Below are 12,065 nucleotides of genomic sequence, written 5' to 3'. Positions count from 1 at the left end.
GCTATTTTTTCAAGAGAAGAAGAATTTATGAAACAACTTTTTCATGCAAAATACCTTAACATTGTTTTTTGCAATATTTAAATCCATGACAGAAATTATATCAAAAACTATGGAGTAGTACCTGGTCTGCGCAGTTGTATGGCACCTCCAATTAGAGTGGGGTTGAACGGGTAAACCCCACCCACTCTCCCACCATCTACTGTTGGGTCATTGGATGAGTACCATTGAGATATCACTCTAGATTGCCCTTACTATATTGCTTAATGGGGACAAGCCCTACCACAGTGAATAAGGGGGCTTTAGCCTTATGTAGCCATTGAACCCATATATTATTATCATCATCATCTTATTTTATTTAAATGGCACCATGGAACCCACAGTGCCCCACATTCAACACAAATAAACCCAAAAAAATACAGTTAAGTAAAGGATAAGGGAAAGAATAGAATCACTAAAAGTCAATACAAGAGAATGTAGAGAAAGCAGCTACATAATAAGACACAACTAGCACAAAGGGAACATTACAAAGAGGATGAGGAGATAGGTGGCCGAGAGCGTCAAACCTCTCACCCCTAGATGGCAGCATAGAGCAGGCCATAGTGTTACCGTGAAGGCCATTTCCTACCGTTCAGTGGCAAATCCATTCAGCTTGGCGAAGTTCTTACCAGCCACTCTCCATTCTATGTACAGATGGACCACAATTTAAACATCTCAAATGGTGTGACACGGCACATATTGGAATGGAGAAAATGAGTTGCAGTTTACTGTCATAGCTCACTTAGTATAAAGTGTACGTGAATGTGGTACAGGTGATTAGTCTTGACAGGTTTATTATGCGAAACGTGCCTTGTAGACCAGATAAACATGCTCCATCCTTACTCGGAGAATGTTATTTAAAAAAGTACTTTGTGCTGTGAGATGTTTCCAGTCTATTAATACAGATCTTATTCTCCTTGTAGTGAACTTGGATCATTTTCAGATTCTCCGGGCAATTGGCAAGGGAAGCTTTGGCAAGGTAAGAACAAATTATTTTCTTCTTCAAAGCACAAACACATAAGCTGAGACCTAGGGGTGACTTTGTAACTTCAGCCACATTGTATACAGCAACGGGAAACTCAATGTACGGCTAATCGCCTCTTGATGAAAAAGCAGCTTCTACAATAGGTATCTGCCACCTCGTTTGCATAATTGTTTTCTGCAGTGTGTTGTCTTCCTCTTAACTGTGAATGTGACAGTATCTGGTGACAATATCTGACTCAACAATTTATTAGTATTTCTAATTGACTTCAGTATTATTTTCTCTGCTGTATTGCAATATGTATGTTTCATTGTGATTGTAAATGAAGCACACAACTATGTTGTTTCTTTATAACAGAAATCATTCATGATCTGTAATTTTCTGCTGCAGTTAAATTAAGTAAGGCCACTTACCCACGGTGTGAGTTCTTTTTAAAGCTAATGAAAACACCTGTCATATACAAACATGTTTGACATGCATTTAGTCCTCCTTTCCAACTTTACTCGCTTCCGTTTCTGGAAATCCTGAAAGGGAGGTCAAGTGTTAAGTGAGGGTGGGGGGGGCGGGTGTGAGGCCTGTAACTATGGCTGTCCGATAAGGACGACCAGGGCACAATGCTGAAGGGGGCGCGTTTTATGAATATTTTAGGTTCATTTGGTTAAAATTGAGGGCTAGAAGGGTGGCTTTTTTGTTTCTCGTGCCAGACGCTATAATTTGAAGTTGCGGTTTAGGGGGGTGGCCTCAGTGATGTGTTACCCCGCGATTTGGATCATTATGGCCCCAACCCCACAAAGTAATGCATCAATGTGCTGCTGGGGACGAGCCAAAATTACGGCATTCACTGCGAATCACGTCTTTAAGACCCCTGTCCTGTCCCCTTCAAGTGGGCAGGATGCGGGAGTCTCCCGTACATTCCTGTACTAATGTTTGGAGCTCACTCTAGGCTTACTCAATGCATTTAATTAAGGTACGAATAGGAAAGAATGCATGGAGATAGACCAAGATGAATAGGAAAGAATGCATGGAGATAGACCAAGATGAATAGGAAAGAATGCATGGAGATAGACCAAGATGAATAGGAAAGAATGCATGGAGATAGACCAAGATAAATAGGAAAGGATGCATGGAGATAGACCAAGATGAATAGGAAAGGATGCATGTAGATAGACCAAGATGAATAACAGCTCTAGTTACATCAGAAGGGGGTATGGTGACACTAGATACAATGGCACCTATTTCAACCCCTGTTTACATGCTAGTGAAAGACATATAATTAACTCCAGTGGGTATGAGTCCTCCCTTTATCTCTTCAGTATATAATGAATCTCTGTTAATTACGGATAATTTCTTTGTTTTATGTGCCTGTTTAAGAATAACTCTACCAGACCTGAGCGACTGTGTCAGCTGGCTATGGACTGTGTGTTTGCAAATACCATAGTTCACGGTATCAGTGGCATTTTGTCAAGGTGCATCGTTGCTGTGATAAAACTTGTATTATTCAACCGAGCTGCGGTGCTTTTGCGGCTACAATGGGAAATTACAGAAATAATAAACATGTTGATTTTCATACACAGAAGTTTTCACGGTCACCTAAATCATGGTATTTTACACTGTATTTCATTTGAACTTGTGTTACTGTGACTTGCCATATGCTGTCGTTTTGGCAGTCAGCAGATTGAATGGGCCTCTAATGAGTGTCCTCAGCGTTTGATGTTCACCCTGCACTATTAATGAAACAATACAACAGAATGAATTTCTTCCCTCAGTGTCTCTGGCACCTTTTCTAGAACAAGACAGCAAACTCTCTAACAGAAGTTAACTTGACAGAGTGCCCACGGTTGCTATAGATACACTAACCAGTTTTTGAAGAGGGTAAAATATTTATTTTAATCTATATATAGCTTCCCTGGAAAGCTAACTAGCTAAGCACTGAGCAGCCCAGCACATATTTGGCTGGGGGTACACAGTTTATTAGTAAACAGCAAGGTAAAGCTGTCCACACTGTTCGTTTTCACAGGTTACTATGCTTACTTTATTGCTCCGAAAGAAGATAATGATAATAATAATAATAATAATAATAATAAAAATAATAATAATAATAAAAAATCAATTGTCAATTTTGCCACAGAAGGAAAACTCGGAAATGGTTATTGATTTTTTTTCCTTGAACAATATAACGATGCATTAACGCTTAATTGATCAAACATTTACGTTCGTCATTATGGCTGTGGAATAGCTGCGGAGGAGGCGTGTTATCGAGTGGACCAATCAAAATACATAATGTTTGTGATCATATTGGTCCTGTGGCTCAAAGCCCCTCATCTGTGTTTCACACCCCCTCATTCACGTCTTATCTCACAGCCCTGGTTTTCAGAGAAGGGATGGACAAGGTCATTCATAGTTGGTAATGCAGCTTGAAATTACGTTCGATAGGCTGAATACTTTTTAATGGTACAAAATCTTTTTGGGTCAACCTACTGTTTCTGTCCATTTTCATTCGCTTTCAAGGCTAGTTTGTCTAGCAACAGAAAAAGATAATGAAGTTGAATAAACTGTCTTTTCAATATACTTGCAAATTAGGTAAAATTGTTTCCAAAAGGCTTACATCATTACTGCTTGAGGATAGGTGAGTCAGTCTGAGTCTGTGATTGAGAAATAGAGGAAAAGCGTGGATTTTAGAGTTTCCTTACTCTTTTTTATGGTTATGGAACTACTTATCACTCATGTTTAGTAGGGGTTCTGCATGTTTGCGCTAGTCATATAACTGTTTGAGTATACTGTATACCTAATTGTAACTGTTTTGCAAGTAAATTAGGTTTTAGAACATTGTTGTCACGTTCGGGTTACTAGCTGGTAATAGCGCAGCTGAACAAGGAGGTGCTGAGTCTAACACACCCCCGGTATTCAGCAGGGACCCCCGCAAGGTAGTTTGGGCTTCGCTGCAAGAGGGTGCGCAGGTCGCGGTACTCCAAGTCGGCCACCAGCGTAGCAATAGAGTGAACAATAGTGTAGTCAGTCAAACCGGGTCAGAACCAACGGGCTGCAAGGTACCAAAGGGAAATCCAGAGAATAGTCAGAGGCAGGCCAAATGTCAGGAAACGGGGACTAGAGGCAAGGTACAAAGTGAAATCCAAATGGAAGGTCAGAGAGAAGCTGGGTCAGGAACAATATCAGGAATCATATGCAGGATAAAGGCTGGAGAGGTGAAACCAATACTCTGGCACCCTAATGGTGCCAGAGACTTCCTTATATCCTCCTGGAAGGTCCCTGATTGGGGGGCTGATTATCGGCGGTCAGTGACGTTGACCGCCGAGCGGAAGTGCAGACGTCCCGTTGCTAGGCGACAGAGAACGCGATCCGGAAGTGGGAGAAAGCGTCCCGTTGCTAGTCAACGGGACACGTCGATTGGCAAAGACAGGTGACCGCCTCTCGCACCTAGTGAGGAGGCGGCGCCTGACAATTGTGTCTTTCAAAGGTCAACTAAACCCATTTCCTACTATCTAAGGCTGGGTACACACTACAGATTTTTCAACCGATTATCATGCCAATCACATGATAAACGACCATTAGGTCCGATATCGCATTAGTGTGTTCGCTTTCACGATCATGTTTTATCGTTCCAAAGCTCATCGTATCATTTCGTTTCATTTTATAACCAGACTGAACATCTCTATAAACTATGGAACAATGTCGGGCTTATCGTGCACTGTGTACGCACTCACGACCAGCAGTGTAGGCAGATCTCCGTAGAGTTTGCAGAGTCACAATCTTTTCAGCCAATGGTTATGACAGATGAAGAGCACAGATCTGAAAATAAAATTTGTAACACGTGTAAAGAGTGTACACATGTATTGGCACGCTGATCAGGACTTTCAGTAGTTGGTAAAATCGTTAACGATATTGCATTGGGAAAAAATTTTTATGCAGCGTGTACCCAGCCTAAGACAGAAAATATCACGTGCCTTAGCAAGCCATCTGCTTTCAAATAAATAAAAAGTTATGTGCATGTTCAGCCCTCAGTCAGTGGCCAGGACTACAGGGTCGATATGAAGCTCTTTTGCACAGTAAAAGAATAGTGAGCAAAGTCTGCTCTTTCATATATCTGATATTACCTGTAGTTATTTTATAAGAAAAGAATACTGAGAATAAACTATGATTTTTTTTTTTTTAAGACAAGCAAAGCTGTCTTTCCTGGCACTGTGCATTGAGAAGCTCCAGACTAGTCGTCAAATTAAGGCACACATAAAACTATTGTGAATGTACAGTATAATTTGTTCCGTAATACCCTACATTGAACTCTGGCTTAATTCTGTGGGTTTAATGCCCAGTCAAACTGTGCAGCCTTTCGGACAGCCAAAACGTGGCAGAGACATGGGGCCTGATTCATTAAGGACAGTTAAGCAAAAAATGGAATACGTTTTCTTACCTTAAGTGTTCTGGACAAAACCATGTTGCAATGCAAGGGGTGCAAATGAGTTTAATATTTTGCACACTAGGAAAATACTGTCTGTTTTTTCATGTAGCACACAAATACTTGATAGCTTATTTGTACACTGAAATTTCAAGTTGATCTAGGACATGCCTTACCCCAAATATAAATCTGCCATCACATTTTAAATTTACCTCCCCCTCCAATGCAACATGTTTTGCCTTACTTGCTTACTTTTGCTTAACTTTCCTTAATGAATCAGGCCCATTATCTTTGGCATTTATCTTTTGACATTATCTTTGGCATGTTAAATGCAAGTTTTTTTCAACCATTGTGTATTGGGCCATTGTTATTAGAATATTATGTGTCATATAACATATTTTTCAGCATTCGTCTCAGGATTTTGATCAGTGTTATGTGTAACGAAACATTGGTCATCCCAAAACTAGACATGCTCACATTTTTTCTTGAATACAATAGGCAACACCCTATTTGTCAATGGCTAATTGGGATTGTCTCATAAAAATGAGATTGTAGGGGTTATGGTGGTGGAATCCTAACTTGGCCATGGGCATTACTATTGACATATTGAAATATGGATTTGAAAAAAAGTAGAAATGTTATGAGTTCAGAATAATAGGAAAGACAGAATCAGACCTTAAACAACACCGCTAGTGGACACTAGCAGGTACAAGTATCATTAACAACTCTAGGGAATAATTAAGGAGTGAGCAACATTAGCAGCAACATGAAATAAATCTCCTGAAATTGTTGCCAATTAAAAATAAAATGTTAATGTGAAAAGTAGTTAAAGGAACATACTAATTGGAGAGTTTTCTACCCAGTGAGCTTGATTAATGTTTAGACTTTACATGTATACTAGCTTGTCAAACTGTCTACAAGTCCAGCAAATAAATATCACGGAATCTGAATAGAAGACCGCAGAGTCATTAGCACGATATTGGTGATAATTAAGCATGACTGACATCTGCAATTAAAACAAACCAGTATAGAAATGGGGGTTGATTAAGCAAAATTAATAAATAAGTGGACAGTATACACTTCAAATAAATTTACAAAAAATTCAGTCTTTTTTTTTTTTTCAACTGAACTGAACTAGTCAGAAGAGGCCTCTGGTCTGCAGTAATCAGGGAGATTAATTCAGGCATAAGATTTCCGGTCCCGTCAGAGCTTAGAAATGAGTTTCGCTGCCAATCTGGTCAGGTAACTTCCTGGATGGAATCGTACCCTAAGCCCCAGTGCTGAATGAGGTATAGTAAAAACATCTCCTGTTTGTTACTGGAAGCAGAGAATTACTACCATGTCATAGAGCTGTCCTCTCTAGACTGCTATATGTAGGTAGACTTATACCACTTTCACACAGAGGCATGGACCCCGGAATAACCCAGGGGGTAAATGTATCAAGCTGAGAGTTTTCCGGCGGGTTTGAAAAACCAATCAGATTCTAGCTATCATTTATTTAGTACATTCTACAAAATGATAGCTAGAATCTGATTGGTTGCTATAGGCAACATCTTCACTTTTCAAACCCGCTGGAAAACTCTCAGCTTGATACATTAACCAGATCGTGTGTCAGTGTGAATGGGGTTAGCCTGGTCGTAACCAGAGTCATCCCCAGGTTGGAGCCGAAGGCGCTGCAGTCTGAAAGGTGTTCCCAGGTTATTCGATCAGAGTTTAAAAGCAGCTCACTGGAGGGGAGATCCGGGATATACCCAGGACCAAAGTGCGGTGGGAAGGGTTGCAACACGGGTTGAAACAGTGTTCTTTAACCCGTGTTGTCAGTATGTATCATTGTACGCTATAAAGAGATATTGATGTGGGTGTGAAGGAGAAAGGTGAACTCGCCCTAGCCAATTTGAAAATTCTGTTTTTGCAACTGTTTTATATATATATATATATATATATATATATATATATATATATATATATATATACACATATATTTATACATATCTTTATAGACACAGCTGCAAATAAATTACAGTCCCAATCCATAACAACGTCTCATTATTACAAACTAATAACCAACTTCACTTTCAAATGTGTGTTTCCGACATCACAGCATTCAGTTGAAAGTATTCCAATTACAAATAAAGGTAAATAAGAATGCAAATGACAGGTATAAGCGACAACCGTATGATTTACCGCAATTATAATGTGCACTACAATGCTGTAGAAATGTAACTACCTCTCTGTGGGCTAGCAGTGAGTCAATATTAAATATAATTGAGGGAGCTGTGATTACTGAATACATTGTACTGGGTGGTGCTATCTATAATGCATTTAGCAAATTCAATCACACATTTTAATGTTGAAACTGACATCACGGTCTTATGAATCATTGTATGTTTATGTTACTTTTTGTTCTGAAATGAAATGTTTATTTTCTGCTAGCTCGGTACCTTCCCAAGTGTTTCACACCTTCGGTGCAAGAAAAGAAAATATTATGATTATATTTATTAACTCATTTTTAAACATTTTTAATTCAGTTTTGTTTTTTTTACATATTATGGCAAAGTATAATTTAATGAGTAACCGTAGATTGAGAATTATTTTTATATGTGTTTAAACAAAGCTTTTTGTAACTCCCCCTTTGTCCCACAAGTAGTTGCATGGGGGCCCACCAATAGCACCCCCCTCCATTTGTACAATTCAGCTGGGCCCCGGTACTTACACATTATGGTGGAGGATCTGATGCAGGCACCAGTTCTGGATGGTTGGCCATAGTGCTGGGTGCCATAAACCACTGGAATTTGCTTAGCACTTCTGAGGTTGTCCCCAACCTCCTGCCCTTCATCGAAATAATCCTGGAACCGATTTGTGCATGATGGTGAGCGGAGACAGGACTTCCCATGATTCCGGATAAAAGTGACAACCGTCTGTATGGTGGGACAGTTCCCTCAAATCAGACAGTGGGAAGTTCGCAGTCTGAACTGCAATGTTAAGCATAGAAAACCCTTGAAAAATGCAGTGCTCTCCTAAATATCTTCTCATTAACCGAAAAAGAAAACACTACAGAAAACTGTGTGACAGCCAGAGATTGTTAAGGTAGACCTATAAGTGGAGGCAGCTATTTTGTGAACTGAAGCAATATTCTACCTTTCAATTCTCTAGCACAGTAGTCAGGGAATAGGGGTAAATTACCCCAAATGGGGTAAAAATGAAATTCCTGGGGGTAATGCTGCCGATTCACATGCTGTCAGTTGGATTGTAGATCCCTTTAAATGTGAAATTGCTGTTGTACCAGAAGAGCCTCAAGGGTTGGCAGAGGCACTTCTTGAGCTTCGATGTAATAATGAAGCATGTATTGCATTTGAAAACAAAGCAGATCTGTCATATTTTTGGATGTCAACAGCTGCAAAGGCATTCAAAATTACACATGAGGAGGTAGTCAAAAAGTTGCTGCCTTTTGCAACAACCTACCTTTGTGAACAAGGATTTTCCACTCTAACGAACATAGAAACAAAGCAGAGAAATCGATTGGATGCTGAAGACTGTATCCAAATTGCTCTGACATCAAAATGCCCCAATATTGATGCTCTGGTATCAAAAATGAAGCAACATCATTTCTTCAAAACCTGAAGTTTTGAAGTTGAAGCTTTCAAATAAATTTTGAATAGATTCAATAAAATTTTGAATTCCAATAATTAATAATATATGATTTCCTTCCTTTCAAATCAAGGGGGTAACGTCGGCGTATCTAAATATATTTGGGGGTAAAAGGTAAAAAAGTTCCCTGACCACAATATGGCTGCCTCCACCGTGCATTCAACAGCGACTTTGTCATTTTAATCAACAAGAGCACACCAATAAGATATTGATGTAATCGTTAGATTAAGCGTCACCTTGTTCTAAGTTCATATCCATAAGAAATTGCTTTCCTTATTGCATTTAACCCTTCTCTGAGGAGACTGCAACACAGAATAGAACTAGCAATATCCTGTTAGTGATTTCTTTTTTGCTTTGGACTGATTCTTAGCGCTGAGTAAATTTGCTGGGTATGTGGTGATATCAAGCTGTTGACCTTTGTATATTTATCACATGTAAGAAGGATGATTAGCAGTTGTTTTATGACATGCTTAGTCATTTCAAATTGTCACTATCGAGACTGAATTAATTGCTTAATTTTGTTTTTTCTGTGCGTTGTTTTGAGATTTCAATTCCCCATAGGTATTGTATGTATCCTGCAGTGTCTAGTAAAACTATGCCCGTAGTGAGCTCCACATGTATCTTTAGATCCATTCCTTGTTGGCTTCAGGAGTAAGGAGAGACAATTTACGTTCGGTTTATAACAAACGCCCAATGTGCTCAGTATACGTGCCTTAATGACTCGTGCCCAGAGAGCGAGAGTCTTGTTGAGGGAGACAAGGTAATATCAGATCATCTTAATAATTATTTTTGCTCAGTGTTCACTACAGAAAGAGAGGGAAAGGGGTCACAGTTAAGATGCAAGTATACTCATAAAAATGAGGTGGATACAAGTACATTTACAGAGGAGAAAGTCCTAACATAGCTCTCAAAACTGAAAGTGGATAGATCAATAAGGCCAGATGGGATACATCCAAGGATACTAAAAGAGATTAAGGGGGTGTTGGTAACACCATTAACAGCATTATTCAATCAGTCACTAGCTACAGGAGTAATTCCAGAGGATTGGAAAAAAGCAAATGCAGTCCCACTACACACAGGTGGAAGCAAGGAAGAGGCAGCAACTACAGACCAGTGAGCCTTACATCAGTAGTAGGGAAATTGATGGAAACACTCTTAAAAGAAAGAGTTGTAGAATATCTCAAATCCAGTAACTTACAGGATCCCAAACAGCATGGATTTACTGGGGGGAGAGCATGTCAAACAAATCCTACTGACCTTTTTTGACTGACTGGGTGAATAAAGTAATAGATCAAGGGGGAAGGGGGGCCGTACATGTAGCTTATCTAGATTTTAGTAAGGCTTTTGACACTGTCCCACATCGCAGACTATTAAATAAACTTGAAAGCTTGAGATTGGATTCAAAGATGGTGGAATGAATAAGATCTTGGTTGCAGGATAGAAAACAGAGAGTTACAGTAAATGGAGAACATTCACAGGAGGGAAAAGTTACCAGTGCAGTACCCCAAGGATCTGTACTTGGACCAGTGCTTTTTATATCTTTATTGGAGACATTGCAAATGGTATTGAAGGGAAAGTATGCCTTTTTACAGTTTGGCTCATGTGCTGATCAGCCAGATTACTTGCAGCTTCCCTTAGGTCTGTTAGTCCAAAAAATAAGGCTCACACAGGCCGATAACGGTGAGTTGTGGTCATCTCCTGACCGCATTTACCAACACGTCAGATGATCAACCAGATAATTATTGGACATCGCTGTGATTTCGGGGCCTCACGTGCTGCAGTATCAGGCCATTTGCCCATTATCACTGCTGATATCACAGTGTGTGATAGCTTAGTATGGTGGAATAGGAGAAGAAATGTTTTCTAATATGTTTCTAGAATGTTTACACCATTATTATTATTATTATTATTATTATTATTATTATAATTATTATTATTATATTAACTTTTATTTATAGTGAACCACATGAGGTCCGCAGCGCCATACAGAGGGCAAACAACAAGACAGTACATGGTATAACAGTACAGTATAGTCAATAAATAACACTACAACTCTCAACACAGCTACTGGGGTGCAAGGGGTATATTCACCACAAACTGAAACCTGTGTCCATTAGTGTGGGCACAACTAACAGGTTTAGAGCCACTGAAAGTGGTGCGAAAACAATGGAGGAGTCAATGGGCATAGAGCCCAATGAGGAGGTGCACAGTGTAGCTGGTAAGCAAAAGTTATAGGTAATGAGAACAGGAGGGAAGAGGGCCCTGCTCACTAGAGCTTACAATCTAAAGGGAAAGGGGCAGACAAACGGTTGACACTTGAGGGTGAGCCAATGTAAGGGGATCTGAGGGCAAGAGTGGGAGAGATGGAACATGAACGAGGGTGAGGTATTCATCATGGTGAAATGATTAAGTGGATGACCAGTAGGCTTTTCCATTGGTTATGTTTGGTAATAGAAGGTACATTCATTATGAAAATGCATTTTCTTGGATCATTGTTTTTTTCAGGTTGTCCATGTCAACCGATTCAAGCATCATACATCTTGTGGATTTAAACAGGACAGGATTATGACAATTAGGTAATTGTATATACACGGGGTGATCTATAGATGTGGAAACAACCTTTTAAAATTTTTAAAAATTAGACTTGCATCCAAGGTTGCTGCTATAATGGCCACATACCCTAAATAGTTTTTCACCACTCCCAGATCATATGTGTAGACATTTCCGTTTTAAAAGAGTGTTTCCACACGTTTGGACCACCCTGTATAATAAGCTACAATAACTGGACAGTGGTTTAATTTAAAAAAAAATAGCCCTTAGAGCGGTGGTTCCCAAACTGTGCACTGCAGCTCCATGGGGTGCCACAGCGATCTCACAGGGGTGCCGCAGCCAGGGCCAATGATAAGCAAGGCGGGGGACTTCTTGGTAATAATTTTGGTTTAGGGGTGCCTTGAAAATATTATGGATACCCTAAGAGTGCCTTGAACT

General features: G+C 39.7%; 1 protein-coding gene across 3 annotated transcripts in view; it reads left to right on the top strand.

Moving 5' to 3' along the window:
• The window catches only part of STK32C (serine/threonine kinase 32C), a 239,376-nt gene that overhangs the window by 141,053 nt on the left and 86,258 nt on the right, over positions 1–12,065 (top strand). For all 3 annotated transcript variants that reach the window (XM_075216055.1, XM_075216053.1, XM_075216054.1), the window contains exon 2: positions 960–1,015. Coding sequence is in view for 2 of the 3 variants with exons in the window: in XM_075216053.1 (XP_075072154.1) it covers positions 960–1,015 (56 nt within the window). In the remaining variant the exon portion in view is untranslated. The remainder of the gene's footprint in view (positions 1–959; positions 1,016–12,065) is intronic.

This window comes from Mixophyes fleayi, chromosome 6 (genome assembly GCF_038048845.1).
Source record: "Mixophyes fleayi isolate aMixFle1 chromosome 6, aMixFle1.hap1, whole genome shotgun sequence".
In the NCBI taxonomy this organism is placed as follows: Eukaryota; Metazoa; Chordata; class Amphibia; order Anura; family Limnodynastidae; genus Mixophyes; species Mixophyes fleayi.
Note: the sequence above shows the minus strand (reverse complement) of the source record. Positions and strands in the feature narration are given on the sequence as shown.